Source organism: Thamnophis elegans, chromosome 4, assembly GCF_009769535.1.
Source record: "Thamnophis elegans isolate rThaEle1 chromosome 4, rThaEle1.pri, whole genome shotgun sequence".
Lineage (NCBI taxonomy): Eukaryota > Metazoa > Chordata > Lepidosauria > Squamata > Colubridae > Thamnophis > Thamnophis elegans.
The window spans coordinates 86,162,887-86,179,663 of NC_045544.1; the positions used below are offsets into that span (position 1 = coordinate 86,162,887).

Sequence of the window (16,777 nt, forward strand, 5' to 3'; positions counted from 1 at the left end):
ACAAACATTGACATGGGGTGGGGGGGCTGATGCTGCAGCATCAGCAGCATCATTGCCCTCCTGGAGAGGCCCAGGGAAGGGCTGATGGCTTCGAATGTGGGAAACATGGAAAAAATGGGTGCGAGCAGAAATTAACTTTTGCAAAGATAAAAAGAGTGAGAGTAATTGTGGTTCCAATGAGGGAGAAAGATAGGCCTCATAGATTGATTTCACAATCTGAGTTACATAGAGGCTATCCAAAATCAAGTTAAAGGGTTTATTTGGAAAAGTGGAAAAAGCCAAAATAGAGGCAGCAAGCTCCGCACGCTGAGCGGAAGTCTGCGGGGGAGTAATTTTTGTACACCACCGACCATTCTCCTGCCAAGCACAAGCACCATAGGTTTTGCTTCCGTCAGCAAAAATAGTCATGGCCTGAGGAAGTGGGAGAGGGGAATATGGAGTGTGCCATTGCAGGGGAACAGTTTTCAAAAGAGCCAATCTGGGGTCGGGGGGTGCATGGCAAGAAATCTCACCTGGCCAGTCAGCAAGTGCGAATTGAAGGTTTTCCGAGTTAGCAAGCAAAGTCTCCCAAGTTGATAAAGAACAAGGGACAAAAATCGTGGAAGGTTCAATTCCAGCCAACAGCTTTGTTCTGACACGGGCTTTTGTAATTAGAGCTGCAAAAAGTGCAGGTTTCTGAGAAATAGTGGATTTTGGGGTGTGAGACAAGTGTACCCATTCAATAATTAATAATTTTGAAGTTTTTTTGCACCACGGCTCCTGTTGGGAGCCCAAGAGTGTTACATATGATGAAAGCTAAGGGGGTGTTATCCTGAAGACGATCCACCCAAATTTGAGCAAGTGCCTCATTTACCTCTTTTAAAACTTGCTGATGTGTTTCATCTAATTTAATAACATCTGCAGGGTTTTTGCCCATTGTTAATGCAGAAAACAATGGAGCCAATTGAGGGGTTGTGAGCCCCATATATGGGCGTGCCCAGTTAATGGAGCCCAAATATTGCTGTAACTGTACTAATGTGGGAGTGTGTGGCAAGTCCAATTTTGGCATTGCAGGTGCAGCATGAGAAGCCAAAAGCTTGTGACCCAGGTACGAAAAAGGTTGTGCTGTTTGAACCTTTTCTGGAGCTATGTGTAGGCCATTTTTATGGAGAAGGTTAGTCAAAAAAGGTAATGTTGCCAAAACTGTACCTGGGGGCCCACATGCCGCTACCAAGATATCATCCATATAGTGGTAAATTAAAAAGTGAGGATGTGCCTTCCGATACGGCTGCAAAGTTTTATCTATAAAATATTGACACATGGTGGGGCTGTTGAGCATTCCCTGAGGCAGGACTGTCCATTGAAAGCGAGAAGCAGGTTTGGAATTGTTAAATTCTGGAACAGTAAAAGCAAACAGTTTGCGATCATTTTCATGGAGTGGTATAGAAAAAAAGGCATCTTTTAAATCAATGATCATGAGATCGCATTCTTGGGGAATCAAATTTGGATTGGGAAGGCCGCACTGCAGCGCTCCCATGGGCTGGAGAATTTTATTAACAGCCCTCAAATCATGCAAAAAACGCCATTTACCAGATTTCTTTTTTATAACAAACACAGGAGTGTTATAGGGACTCAGGGAGGGCTCAATGTGTCCTTTTTGTAACTGTTCCTGCACTAATTCTGTTAAAGCCTTGAGCTTTTCCTGAGTTAATGGCCACTGATCAACCCAGACAGGGGTTTCAGTTTTTAAAGTTAGTCGCAAAGGATCAGAGAGCAAGGCAGAAGAAGACATGACAAACAAAATAGAAAGCAGTTACTGCAAGATTAGTTTGGCATTAAATTGGTGCATAAGATCACGGCCCCACAAATTAATATGAAGGGGCAAAATGACAGGTTTGATATGGGCTACTACAGAAGAATCAGTAGAAACAACTGATAGCCAATGCTTACTGATTTTTGCCGTTTGGATGCCGCCTACGCCGCGGACTGCGGGAGACGCTTCAGTAGGCCAATCAGGTGGCCACTCCTCCTCACGGATGATCGAAACGTCCGCTCCGGTATCTAAAATACCAAGAAAGGAGTGGCCCTTAATCTGAAATTTAGCTGAGGGGCGGGCATGTTTCATTGTTTGTTCTATAGCCATGGCTTCATGGCTGTCATGGTAATCATTTGAGTTTGTCTCGAGGGGTACCGGAATGGCCGTAGCCACCAGGGATCCCTCGGGAACATGCATTGGGACATTAGGAATAAAAATCAAAGCAACAGAAGAGAAATCAGAAGAGTCAGTAAGAAAGGGAGTAGCAATAACTCCTTGAGACATGAAATCACGATGAGGAAAGACTAAAAGAGGCATCATAGGGGGTAATGAAAGAGAGGTAGCCGGGATCACTGGAAGAAAATAGGAAGAGCCAAGCATTGGAGCATCTATAGATTCACTTGCCAAGAGATTGAAATAAGAAGGAAGATAAGAAGCAGCCTTTTGTGTGGGGCTGGCTGAATGCCCCAGGATTAGTTTCCCGACTGTGAGTCAGGTTTAGGCATGGGGTTTGTGCGACATTGATTTGCCCAATGAAGTCCCCTTTTGCAACGAGGACAGACAGTTTTTGGCTTCGGTGGGCGAGAGCCTGCAACAGCGGCCCCACCCCCGGGTGCACGGCACTGAGAGCGAAAATGGCCAGGCTTCCCACAATTGAAACAGTTGCCTGATTTTGGATTATTTCGGGAAGCTCCCTGAATGACCATGCCCCAAATTTCCATGTTATGGGCGTTAGTGCCAACCACCCGACAAGCCTTCAGGTAGTCGGCAATGGTGGCATCAGGTTTGCTCACAAGAGGGTGCAGAACTTTTTGACAATCCGAATTAGCATGTTCATAAGCCAATTTCATGAGCAATTCATTTTTAGCATCAACATTTTCAATTTGACGTGCCAATGCCTTTTGCAGGTCATCGACAAAGTCAGAGTATGCCTGATTTGAGCCCTGTATAATTTTTGAAAAAGATTTAAGGGGGGCGGATGATGCCTCATCCACCTTTTTCAGGGCTGCCACGGCTGCTTGAGAAATTATGGTAAAAGCAGCCGCTGGAGAGGTAACCTGCTGTTGAGCCGTGAGAAAGGCACCTGTGCCATACAAATGGGCATCGGTCACAAGAGCAGGTAAACCCCTGTGAATGGCTTTTTGAATTTCATGAGCATATTGAGACGACCAAATAGAAAGTTGGGAAGGGGTCATCAACATACCACACAACAGTTTCCAGTCTTCTAAAGTCATAGTGTAAGTATTAGCTGTGGTTTCAAACATCCCTTGTGCATACGGAGAGGTGATCCCATACGAGGAGACAGCAGACTTAAGGTCTCTGAGAACCTTGTAAGGGATGGGGACATAATTTGGAATATTTTGGCCCGGATTGTTTGGGTCCGGAATCATTTCAATTGGGAAACAGGCAGAAGCGTCCTCTAAAGGGATGTCCCCTTTTTGAAAACCTTCCCTTACAGCTGCAGCTATGGCACCCTCACAAAAGGATGTCACAGAAGAAGCCAGTGGTGTTTCTGAATGCTGAGGAGCTTCAGGGGCTGAGGGTGGGCACACAAGGGAGGAAGAAGCTTTGGATTCAGAGTGTGAATTTAGTGAAGAGGTTTCCAAATATGGCGGGGGGGTGTCTGGTCCCCCCATCACGGCTTGTTCATGAACTTTTAAACATTCCATGACGATCCGCCAAGTGGAAAGTATTTTCCCTGGTGCCCTTGGAGGGTCATGGAAATACTTCCCTAATTTTTCCCAAGTGGCTATTCGAATTGAGCCCTTATCAGGATATGTGGGACAATTTTGATAAATATACCTGAGAAGGTCAGTAAGGTCTTTTTTCGAAGGGATGGGGAGAAAGTTCCCATTGTTTTTTAAGATTAATATTGAGGTTTTGGCCAATTCTCTAAGTTCTTGGAGGTGCGCAACCTGAGGCTTAGAGAATTCTGCCCCCATAACTCACGATTGGGAGGATGCTCCGTCTGCGACGGCCGGTCCTGGTATGCAAGGGGCGTTCCTTCGCCGGTAAGCAATGGGGGTGCCAAATGAGACGACGTGCTTGATCAGCAAGATCACGTCGGGGGTCACCAGTTGCGGCGTTGTTCGCCACACTGGTGGGCTGCTCATGTGTCCTTGCCTAATCAAAAGGAAAACACCAGACGAAATTCCTTGGGATGAGCAAAAGCCTCGAAGGATCCTCGAAGGGCTCTTTTATTAGAAAAAGTTAGTTACAGCGTCATAATCACACATGGCACAAGTAAGCTAATGAAAAGTTCACAGCATTCCAGAAATAAACCAATAGAAAGTCACATCATGGCAAAGGGTGGGCAAAGGGGGGCAAAAGGGGGAACAGAAGATTTCAAGCTGCATGGCATTGGGAGGGGGAGAGAGGAAACAGAAAGCTATAGCACAGCATAGGGGGGGAGGAAGGGCATGTGTGGGAGTAGGCTCACACAGTTCTTGTTACAAAAGGCTGCATAGTGAGTTATGACCGTTAGGCAATGTTTTTGCATCCCTGTGTATGTGTGTTTCAGACAGCCGAAGCTGTCCTGCACGCAAACATCCAGAATGAATTCCAACAGGTGCGCGCCTGCGCGGCCGCGCACATGAAAAGAAAAGACCGTGCAGGACTTTTTAAGTCCCGTGCAGTGATTTCCACAGGCTCCGGAGCTGGGGAGGAGGTCCTTTGCAGGCGCTGGCCAACTGGCCCTGGACTTGTTTTGATGACCACGGGGTGACTGATGGTAATTGTGAAGCCCCAAAGCCCCCACCACCACCGGACTAACTGCTGCTGCCTTCTCCTCCTCTAACAGCACCGCCGGATTTGCTGCCCGGCACTGCGGCTTTGAGGAGCCTTGAGGCTACGGGAGCCAGCCAGTAGGAAGGCAGCGGGGGGGCGGGAGCAGGAAAAAAAGCCCTGATGGCTCCTCAAAAGCACGGCGGTGGAGGAGGGGGCAGGGTAACGTGGAGCTCAGGTGCTCCGAGCAGAGGGGGAGCCGCGGGAGCTTTTGCAGCTTCACCTCAGCCGCAGCGCTGGGCAGCAAATGTGGTGCTGTTGGAGGAGGAGGAGATGGCAGCAGTTATTCTAGTTGTTGCAATGAGCAATACTCATTGCTTCCATTATTATCTTCATGCCTGAAAGATGACCTTTCCATTTTAAAAGTAAATTATTTATGGAAAAAAGCCCAGTATCCATTTCAGGTTATGTAAGTAAAGTTAGGTAGCTATAGAAAGTACAGACTAATATCTGTTTATATTTTGGGCTGTCTAAGGTCTTATTGCAGAATATTCCTAAAAAAATGACAAGAGCTTCCCTTATGTCTCCTATCATTATTATTATAATTTCCAAAATGCCAGAAGAGTAGTTGAGTGCAAGGAATTGCAGAGAAAGTCATCCAGCCTTGATTGAAAGGAAAAACTGAACATAACTCTATACAATGAAATGCCAGTAGTGTTTAAGCTTGTTCATGTTCCAGCAGAGTGGCTTGCTAAAGTGACTGTTTCATGTAAATTGAACTGAAGTTATCCATTTAAAGTTGCATGTGGCAATCTAAGCATAGTGTCTTACATTCTCTTACAGCCCATATCAAATATTTATCCCCATCCAAGATGGATGATGGTCCTCTAGGAATAATGTATAAAATCTGGAGGAGTTGAGAGTATTATCTTAAGATGCCATCCTTTGTTTGATCTATATTGGGATTTTTAGGGTTGACAGGTTTCTACTTGATGATTAGACCCATCATTCCAACTTTGTAAGAGATGCTGGTGTTTATTATGAATGGCTTTAGGAGGTTGTTCTTGTTTTGTGGAATTTGTACCCTAACCTGCAGATCTTTAGCAATTCAAACTATTTTCTAAAAGCAGCCTTACTTGATCATATTTGTACATTGTTGTTGGCTGGTTTCAAAGAAAATACAGGAAATCATCAATTAGATGTTATTTGGTTGAATACAAGGATTCATGATTAATACTCCAACTTCAGACAGGACTGTTTTAACTGTAACATAAGGCAATGGGTTTCTGAAACACTGCTACAGTATGGGATTCCTTAGAAGGTAACAGGAGGAAATTATGTTACAGAGAGATTGGTATTAATATGCTCCATAATTTATTACCAAAAAAAATGTTGATTTGCAAATTTGCCCAGCTGAAAGAAGAGCTATCCCACAAAGAGCAAAGTCATAGCAGAGAATTGGAAGAAATGAGGCTTGAGGTTACCCAACTAACATGGGAACTGCATCAATATGAAATCACAATTGCTTCTTCTTTGGGTTCTACTTTAAGCTTAGAGCAACAACAACTAAAAATAGAGAATGAAAAAGTGGAGCAAAAGACAATAGAGCACACAAGTCTTAAAGCTGTCAAGTTTGAACACCTGTTTTTTTTTTTCCTAAAGGGTTAGAGGTGCAAGGATCTTGTAACCTGACAGCTTTAAGACTTGCGCACTTCAATGCCAGAGTTCCTGAGCCAACATTTTGGTTGCTAAGCAGGAGCGTTGTTAAGTGATACTGATATTATATAACACTTTTAATTAAGCGGGTACCTTGAATAAACATAACTTTGAGTTTCAAATAATACTGATTTCATTGTTGTCTTAGGTAACATCTGTGAAAAAAATTCAGGTGCTCAGGCATGAAAATGTGCCGCTCAAACACTATACTTTTCCGCTCACACTGAAAAAAAATTAGAGGGAACATTGGACCTGGTTACTTGAGAGACCGCCTCCTGCCATTTACCTCCCAGAGATCAATACGATCGCACAGATTAGCCTCCTCCAGATTCCATCTGCCGATCAATGTCGGCTGGTGACCCCCCGGGTGGAGGGCCTTCTCTGTAGCTATGGAACAATCTCCCCGTGGAGATCCGGACCCTTACTACTCTTCCGGCCTTCCACAAAGCGATTAGGACCTGGCTGTTCCGGCAGGCCTGGGGCTGTTGATTTTTATCCAGCCCCATGTATGAATGTTGTACAATTTTAATGTTTGTTCTTTTTAATTTTTATATGTCCCCTTTCCCCGTTTATCTGTAAGCCGCCCTGAGTCCCTAGGGCGTGGGCGGCATACAAATCCCAATAAAGTCAAAGTCAAAGTCAAGTCAGCCCAGATATGTGTGTATGAAGGGAGCAAGGAAGAAATTGAATGGTTTATCACACTTTCAAACTACTATTAATTTTAGTATAAAGATTATAATTAATAGTTGATCGAGTATATGTCACTTACTAATAAGGAATATACAGTAGCAGGAATGTCACAATGAATACTTCTATAGTAGAACATAACCATGAAGGTAAAAACATAAAAACATGACCTTTAATTTGTTTTTCTTTTAACATTTTCCAATTTCTCATACAAGCTATAAACTTGTATGTAACATACAGAATTAAAGCAGGAACCTGAATAAAACTAAAACATTAGGTAATAACTGAACATGACAAAACCTTTTGTCTCACACTAACAGTTCAGAATAATATTGGTGGTTAGAAAAAGAAAAAGGAACAGTACATTAACACATTTAAGTTATATGTTTCTTTATATTTTCTCTATTCAGGTAATCCTCAAGTTACAATTGGGGCCAGAATTTCTCATGCCAAGCAATGCCATTATTAAGTGAGTCATACCCAATTTTACAACTTTTTTGCCACAGTTATTAAGCCAATCACTGCAGCTGTTAAGTGAATCATATTGTTAAGCACAGCAGGCTTCCCCCATTGACTTTGTTTGTTAGAAACCAGCTGGAAAGGTCACAAATAGTGATTACATGACCCAGGATGTTGCAACCATTGTAAATACATGCTGGTTGCCAAGCACCCAAATTTTGAACATGTGACCCTGGAGTGCTGTGCCAGTCATAAGTGTGAAAACTTTTTTCAGTGCCATTGTAATTTCAAAACAGTCACTACATGAATGGTTGTGAGTTGAGAACTACATGTATATTTATTATTTGTGCCTTCAAGTCAGTGTTGAATTCTGAAACTTTTTTGTTAAGATTTTGGTTTGCCATTGTCTTGTTCCTAGGGCTGAGAGAGAGCAACCAGCCCAAAGTCATCAGATGGCTTTTGTGCCTAAGAGGAGCACAATATAGAACTCAGTCTCACAATTTCTAGCCTGATGTCTTAACAACTACATCAAGCTGGCTCTTATTTCTTTCTTTTTTTAAAACATTTAAAATATTTACTCTCACCTTTATGAAATTTATAGTTGTTTTTTCAGATGATCCAGGCTTCTCTGGATTACTCACATCTACACATAAGGTTTGGAGATAAAATAAGCAACTTTGCAATATCTCGTCAGCAAAAAATAGTTGCTTATACAATATCATTCTGCAAACAGAATAATACCAATATTTTAAATTACTACAAGTTTTCAGTTTATAATAATAAATATAATTAGACATATACCTTGGAATTCCGCAATTCATCTTAAAAGTCATTATCTACATATTTGATCGTCATATATGGATTTATTTACTTTGTCTGAAAGAGACTCTAAACCAAAAGTGTTTAGAGAAGATTGGAAAGGGAAGGCCATCTTTCTCAATGGTTTGCCTATTGCTCAATTAACAGAAAGATGTAAACTGGATATGGAAGAATTTGTTGTTACCAATGGGAAAACTGATTTTGAGTTGGATTTATGTACTAATAATGAACATGTAATTGCTAAGATGCATAAATTATTATTTAAAATGAATATGAGGGTGAAATGTTAAAGATTGTTTAATCAAATGGGCAAGAAACTTTGATTGTATAATCAAATTGGCAAGAAACCTTTATGTTATAAAGGTTATAACATAATCCTTGATCAATGAGAAAATATGTGCAGTAAAGGACTGAAATTTACACTGGATAATAACTTAAATAGAGAGATGATGTATCATTGGCATTTAACACCAGTAAATTGTCAGAGGGTTTGTATAAGGATGTGTCAAATACATATTGGAAATGTATACAATCTGAAAATACATTTTATCCCTTCTGGTGGCCATGTAAAAAACTAAGACTTTTTGGAATCACATAAGTATTTTTAACTCCAACAATTCTTGGACTGAATGCACTTTTATCCTCAAAACATGCACATATCCTCAATGTGATATTTCATTCGATTTTTCCTCTTCAGACCTGTGTTTTACATTTGTCACTTTTTAAAAGATGCCTCCTGAAAAAAGGGTAATCAACTCACTCAGTACAAATATCTGGCCTTTATACTTACTGGTTTCTCCTTATTTTTGAATAATTAACAATATTTTTCCAGAGGTTAAAATATTTCTTTTTTCTGAAAAGAAGAGAAAAATCTTCTGAGAAAGAGAAAAACAAATTTCACTGTATAATCAAGGATTATTGAGCCAGTATGTAATTTATTTTGTATAACAATCACCTACAAATATTATATATTTAACATAATTTCATATGACTAAAATGTAATAACTATTTTAACAGAATATGGCAACTTTCCCTGATGGCTTCCCCACTGACTTGCTGAGCAAACCAGCAGAGGAAATAGCAAATGTTAATCACATGATTACAGGGCATTTGATAACTGTGAAAAAGTTGCCAAGCACCCAAAATATGGTCAAATGACTATTGGGGGAGGGAGGGCTGGCATGACCATTTACAATGGCTAGAAGTACTTTACAGACTGTAAAGCACCCATTCTAAGGCCATCATAAACAGCTGGCTGAAGTCAAGGATTACCTATAACTCATTACTTCATTGCCACATAACTATTGAAACATATTCTATATGGGACATGAAATGAAGACAACTAAAATTCCAAAATGCAGTGGCTAGAATGCTAACCAAACAATATGTGTAATCTAACATCAGTACTGCCATTGGCACACCAATCATCTTTGGCTAAGAGAAGCACCAGACACCTAGCTTTGACTAGCCTATTTGTGTAGAGGTGGGAGTGGGCATAGGTCAGAGGAATATTGACCCCGTGGAAAATTATATGTAGCTATTCTATGCCCAGACAAAAACAAACTATTAAAGTCCCAAACTAAAACAATACCACAGAAAAATAAAAATAAAAGACACCAGACTAGATCAGCATGGTTGCATAGCTCTCTGAAAAGCTGAGGACAAGAAGGACAAGTATAAAAAATGAAAACAGGGATATATAACTAAAACAGAATACCAGCAAGTAACCTGAATCTGCAGAGATGGAGGATGGCTAGGACTAAGACTTTCAACAAATGCCAATAATAATAGCAACAAAAAAGCCTAACACATCAAAAACATCATAGTGGGAGATCAAACAGATACACAAATCAAAATACGTAAGAAAACACCTATCCACAAGAACCGGATGGTTTATACCCAACAGTATTGAAAACACTGGCAGATATGATCTCAGAACCACTGAACAAAATCTTTCAGAGCTCTTGGAGCATGGGGAAACTGCCAGAGGGCTGGAAAAGAGATGATATGACTCCACTCTTCAAAAGAGAAAAAAGGGGATCAAAAAACTGTAGACCAATCAGCTTGATATCAATACTTGGAAAAACCTTTCAAAAGATAATCAAATAGCAGATTTGTGAGCACCTAGAAATGAAAAAAAGCAATTACTAGAAGCCAACATTTGTTTGTTAAAAAAGAAATCATGCCAGACAAATCTTTTTATCTTCTTTGATAAAGTGACTAAATTAGTAGATGATGGAAATGCTGTGGATATACCGTTTCTCTGAAAATAAGATCTCCCAGGATAATAAGCCCAATCGGACTTTTCAGTGCATGTGCTAAAACAAGCCTTCCCCCGAAAATAAGCCCTCCCTGAAAATATCGCAACATAGCAACAACCATGAGGTGACCACTTTCACTGCTGACTGCACCACAAAAATAATAAGACCTCCCCGAAAATAAGGCCAATCGCTTATCTCAGGAGTCAAAAGAAAATAAGACCCTGTCAAATTTTTGGGGACACACAGTTTACTTGCACTTCAGTAAGGTATTTGACACTACTTCTTCTACAGCCTACCTCTTGGTAAGGGAGAACAATGTGGGATAAACTATGCCAGGGGTCACCAACCTTTCGGACCACAGGAACCACTAAATTCATAATTTTAAATCCCCCAGACCACTAATATGAATCCAGCGCTCACTCTCTCTCATTCTCACTCTTTCATCTCTTATCTCTCTCTTTTTCTCTCTCTCATCTCATCTCTGTCTCATCTCTCTTATTTCTCTCATCTATCTCTTTCTCTCATCTCTCTTGAGGCATAGAGGAAGTTGCGCATCTCCCAGTTGTGAAGCACCAACAAGGGCTGGAAGAAATGCCCATGAGATCCAACAAGAAATAAAGTTTCGCTCTCGCTCTGGAATATGGAGTGAATCTCCATCCCCCACCCTGCCCTTCTCAGGCAAGGCGAGGAGTGACTGGGAGGGGCAGGACTCAGCCAACAGGAAACCGTAGCAGGGGGACAAAAGAGCCGCAAATTGCCAACATCCTTTGCTTCAGCCTGCCTGAGCCGCAAACCCTCCAAGCCACAATAGCAACATTACCTCATTATGGCAGGCGAGGGCTGCACTACTCCTTGCACATTGCACCTCCTGCAAAGTTGCCAGTTGCAGAGAGAGAGAGACAGAGAGACAGAAAGACAGACAGAGAGAAAGAGAGAGACAGAGAGAGATAGACAGAGAGACAGAGAGAGAGAAACAGACACAAAGAGAGAGACAGACAGGCAGGCAGGCAGGCATCCCCGAGCAGCTCCCCTTTCCAAGTGTGCCATGGACCTCTAAAAAGTTTTCACAGACCACCGATTGGTGACCTCTAGACTATACCAACACCAGATGGAGTCATAGTTGGCTGGCCAACTACACTCAGCATGTAGTCGTTAAAGAAACTATATCTACAAGAAGGGAAGTGCGCAGTGGGGTACCTCAAGGTTCTGACATAAGCTTCATAGATGATCTAGATGGGGGAAGAGAAGAGTAACTCAAAATTTGGAAGAAATTGTCAACACCTTGGAAAATAAAATCAGAAGATAAACTATGATTCAGAACAATCTTGACAGATATGAGCATTGGGCCCTAGCCAAACAAGATGCAGTTCAGTGGTGAGAAAAGCCTGGTCCTGCACTGTAGGCAGGAAAAACCAAATGCACAGATATAGAATAACGGTATCTGACTCAACAATAACTGCAAGAGGGAGTTTAGTGTCCTCATAGACCATCATTTAAAATATGAATTAGTAGTGTACTGCAATTGCCAAAAAAGCAAATGAAGTCCTGAGCTGCATCAACAGAGCCATAGCATCAAGATTAAGAGAAATGCTAGTATCACTCTGTACTGCACTAGTGAGGCCATACTTGGAATACTGCTTTCAAATCTGGTCACCATGATATAAAAAAGATGCTCAGGCTCTAGAAAGTGTGCAGAGAAGGGCAATGAAAATGATAAGGTGTCTGGAGGTTAAGTCGTATAAGAAACAGTTAAGGGAATTAGTCATATCTACTCTAAGAAAGAGAAGAATTAGGGATAGCACAGCTGTTTTCCAGTACTTGAAGAGCTGTCACAGAGAAGGGGCCGACTTATTCTCCAGAGCATCTGAGGGTAGGACAAGAAGCAATGGATGGAAGCTTGTTAAAGAGAGATCCAATCTGGAACTAAGGAGAAATTTTCTGACCGTGAGAGCAATTAACAAATGGGACAACTTGCCTCCAGAAGTTGTGGCTACTCAGTCACTGGAAGTTTTTTTTAAAAAAGATAGGACAATCACTTGTCCTGGATAGTATAATGTCTCCTCTTTGGGAAAGGGGTTGTACTAGGAGATTTCAAAGGTTCCTTCCAGCGCTATGATTCTGACATACCATTTTGTGTAGTCTTAAATCTCACTGCATGTATTTTGATGGGTTTGAAATGAACATGTTCAGTACAGTAGGAAGCTAGCTTTATATTAAGGTGCAAGAAGAAATATCCCGGGGGGGGGGGGTGTCTATCCATGTTGCTATTTGTGCATTTTAAGATTATGTTGTCCTATCTCAAATGCTGAAATAAAAGGTGCTATAAATTGGTAACCACCAGTGTACATTGATTCTTGTTTTTTGAAAGCAAAACTTTGGAAAAAAATGTCCCCATAATGAATTCCTTGAATACAGTTGACTATAAATTTTCTGTCATGAGATTTATTTTTCAACCCTATAAAAAATTTTCTGAACACTTCAGGCAGAGAAAAGTGCAAAAAGGAAATGCTTTGAGTTGGTAATCATCTTTTGATGCACAACACAGAGAGTTATAGATGAATGAATATGTGGAAATAAACTTATATAGAAAATCTGTATAGCTGAAAAAGGCTAGTTTCCACACTGAACTGTTTTGTCACACAGAGCCAATCACAACATCCAAAATAACCTACTACAGATTGAGTAAATAATTGCACAGATATCTTTGTACCATAAATATCTCTTACCTGAAATTAGAATACAAATCCATGTTATGTAACACATTATAAAGTTGCCTTTCATATAACCATTCCATTACTGGACTTATTTCCATTTCTTGTTTTCCATACATGGAAGTGAACTGGAAAATGAGGCAAAAGCTAATTAGGATATTTAACTATATTTCAGTATTTATGAATTTACATTCCATTGTTGGGAGAAAAATCCATCTGGTTCAGTTCCAAGCAGGTAGAAAGACATTGGAGACAAAATGGAGGGCGAAGGTTGATTGGGCAGATGGCCCATTTATTGATGAAGCAGAAGCACATGGGTGGTTCTGGGCACATAGAGTTGAGAGGGGTTTTTTTTACCTTCTCTTGGGCTTTGCACTTGAGCTTCCTGTTCCTGTGCAATAACATGTATTCTGTTGACTGTTGTCAGATTCCCATGGGGGCATATAGGGGTTATGTAGGGGTCATAGCTGAGGTTGTCAGCACTCCCAGGTTCAGTTGAGTTTGAACTGCTGAGATGATGCAATGAAGAGGCTTTTGGCAATGCCTATTGTATCTGAGGGCTAATCCTACCTTTGTTGGACCTTGGGTGAGAATATTTGCTTATCTTTATCTCTTAAGCGCTGACATCTGCTGAAGGCTATTAAGAAAGGTGGAGGCTGCTTTGTCTCCAAGAGCATATTTCTCCCTTTAGGGAAATATAATATTCTTCTTTTCTAATATTTCATAAAACATTTCATTCTTCTAGGAGCGGGATTGTCCTAACTTTCTACACTATCATCATTTTTTTTTTATGTTCAAATAAAGGCAAATCTGATTGTTCAGATTTATAGCACATTCCCTCAACAATCCTGCCAAAGGAAACCACAATAATATTTGTATAAAGCAAGAGTGAGTAGTGTCTGGTCCACAGACTATGTACAACTCCATCTGCATCTTAGCACCTCAAATTTATATCAAAGTTTGGTGAGAAAATGGCTTGTTTTTTTTTTACTTTTCAAAATTAAGGATGGAGATAGAAGCTGGAAACTCTCAGAGCTCCAATTCAAATCACTTAAATTCCCATTCTTAAATTCTCACCCAAAAAGCAGCAGGAGGAGAAATCCTGTTTAATAATTATGCTACCAAAGTTCAGCACCAAAAATTAAGAATTATTTCTGAATTTTGTAAAGTGATTATTAGGATGGAAGCCATTTGGCTACAAAAAACTTACTGCTCCCATTCTCATTATTACCTCTCTACCCCATGCAAGAAACATAATAAACAATTCAATATCACCACTTTCTTACAGTCTTCTAATTTCAGAAGCTAAATATTGATAATGATCACTAATTTCTCAAATATTACCTACTCCTGAAAGATAAATAGGCAGCAGTGATAGAAAAACAAAAGTGAAAAATCTGTTCTGCTCCATTGCACTGTAATGTTTATATATCTTTACCTTTAGAGGGTGCTGGTGAATTACAAAAAGAATAACAGTGATGCAGCTATCATTCTTTGTGCTTATCTTTTTAAGGATGGGCGGGGGGGGGGGAAATACTGTGCACAAAATATCTTTGTGGCTTGCAAACCCACCCATACTTTTTTATTCAAACCATTTTATTTTTATCAATTTTTTCATTAAATAATATGCATAAGTATACCCAATATGATGGGGATCAGCCATCTTTAACAGTCTCTACAAGATCTGGAGGGTGAAGTCACTTGGCATTTTATTAGAAAAAAACTTTCTTGAAAAAAAAATACTCAAATGGATACGGTATCCTAAGGCAAAAGAATGAATAAAAAGCAAATTTTATCCATTCTTCCTTGTTGAGAGTGAGAAATAAAATGAGCAGAGCTGATATTTTCAGAACACTTCCTCTATTCTGTTCTTCTATTCTTTTAGAGTTTACATTAGAGTTTTTCATTGTTTGATCTACAGTTCAGAAGCAGTCAGAAAAAGGGTCAGAACCAGGTTGACAGTGCTTACCATAATGTTCTTGTACAAGCTGCCCTTCTGAAAAAACATCTATGGAGCACAAGTGTGAATTAATATTTTTCAACTGCTTCTCTGTGTTTTGTTGTTATATCTTTCCTCGGGGAAATGCAGATCAAGTTTTATTTTATTTTGTTATTTTATTTTATGCCTCAATTCAATTGAATTCTAAGACATGTAACTACTTTACGTTTCTGCAGAAGCATAGGGGGGAAAAACTAGAAATAAGAAATAATCAGGGAACAGTAATTTGCTATTTCTGGACTGTGAAAAGCGATTTGTTACCTTGGATACATATGAGGCACTAATAGTCCAGTATTCTTTACTTTGTCTAGCCATATTTGCAGAGACTACTTGAAGATCATATGGATTATAGGCTGCTTTGGGGTCATCCCTACTTCTTATAAGACAGTATATATATTCTCCATCATCCTTCTTTAATGCATCATCCTGGAAACAGTAATCAAATGGTAAAATGTGAATTATTTATAAAAACTAAAATTGTTAATACCCAGACATTGTAACTCATTTTGTTAAAATATATAGGCTATAATTGAAGTACTTATTTAAGTTGAATTGATGTAAAATAAAATGTATTTTTACATTTAAAGGTAACATTCAGAAAAATTGGAACAGGTTCAGAAAAGGGTCCCTAAATCCCGATCATTTATAATGATTGGGAACTAGAAACCATGAAGTGAAATTAGAACAATTAAATGTTTTTGCTTTGCAGAAAGATGATAGTAGAGTGTAATGGTACTCTTCCGCTACCTGAAAGTAGTTCGTTATATAATGATTATTAAATAATTATATATAATGATTATTATATATATAATGATTATTATATATAATGATTATTAAATAAAATGATTAAAAGGTCAAGGAAAACCATAAATTACTGTTAGCATAGCTAACTCTACTTAGGAAATAGGAAGGAACTACACTGTGGAAGCTTCAATAATTTTAGTGTTTTCAAATATTTCCTCTCATTCAGCTATCAGTATAATAAAATAAAATTTCCATCAATATTCTATTTCCCCTCCATAATGCATAAAACATTTGAAACCATTTTATAAAGAACTTCTTTATTCAATTTAAGCATAGATCTTAACCAAAATTTTGAGATGGTTTTAAAAATAATTGCTGTCTTTGTAATGGTTCTGCAATCAATTAGATATTGAACCATAAAATATTTTCATACATTGGCTGTTCCAGCAAAATCAAATTTTGTAATCAAAGAAAAGCTCAATTATTTCTTGGGTAGTGGATAGTTAAATCTTAAATAATCTACATCACGAATATCAACTTGCGGTGTTGCCTTGCCATCACAGACATTTTGCAATGATTTTTACCTTCAAGGAGTGGGGGGGGGCATGGCCTGCACATGATGCATCCAGCCCGCAGGCTGCCG

At 39.7% G+C, this 16,777-nt stretch overlaps 1 protein-coding gene across 1 annotated transcript in view; it reads right to left on the reverse strand.

Moving 5' to 3' along the window:
• DNAH14 (dynein axonemal heavy chain 14) overlaps positions 1–16,274 on the reverse strand; it is a 227,018-nt gene extending 210,744 nt beyond the window's left edge. The window contains exons 1-6 of the mRNA XM_032216059.1: positions 16,266–16,274; positions 15,652–15,816; positions 11,780–11,909; positions 2,682–3,551; positions 1,930–2,040; positions 1,211–1,374 (exon numbers count right to left, since the gene is read on the reverse strand). Of these exons, the coding sequence (XP_032071950.1) occupies positions 1,211–1,374; positions 1,930–2,040; positions 2,682–3,551; positions 11,780–11,909; positions 15,652–15,816; positions 16,266–16,274 (1,449 nt within the window). The remainder of the gene's footprint in view (positions 1–1,210; positions 1,375–1,929; positions 2,041–2,681; positions 3,552–11,779; positions 11,910–15,651; positions 15,817–16,265) is intronic.
• Positions 16,275–16,777: the final 503 nt, after the last annotated feature.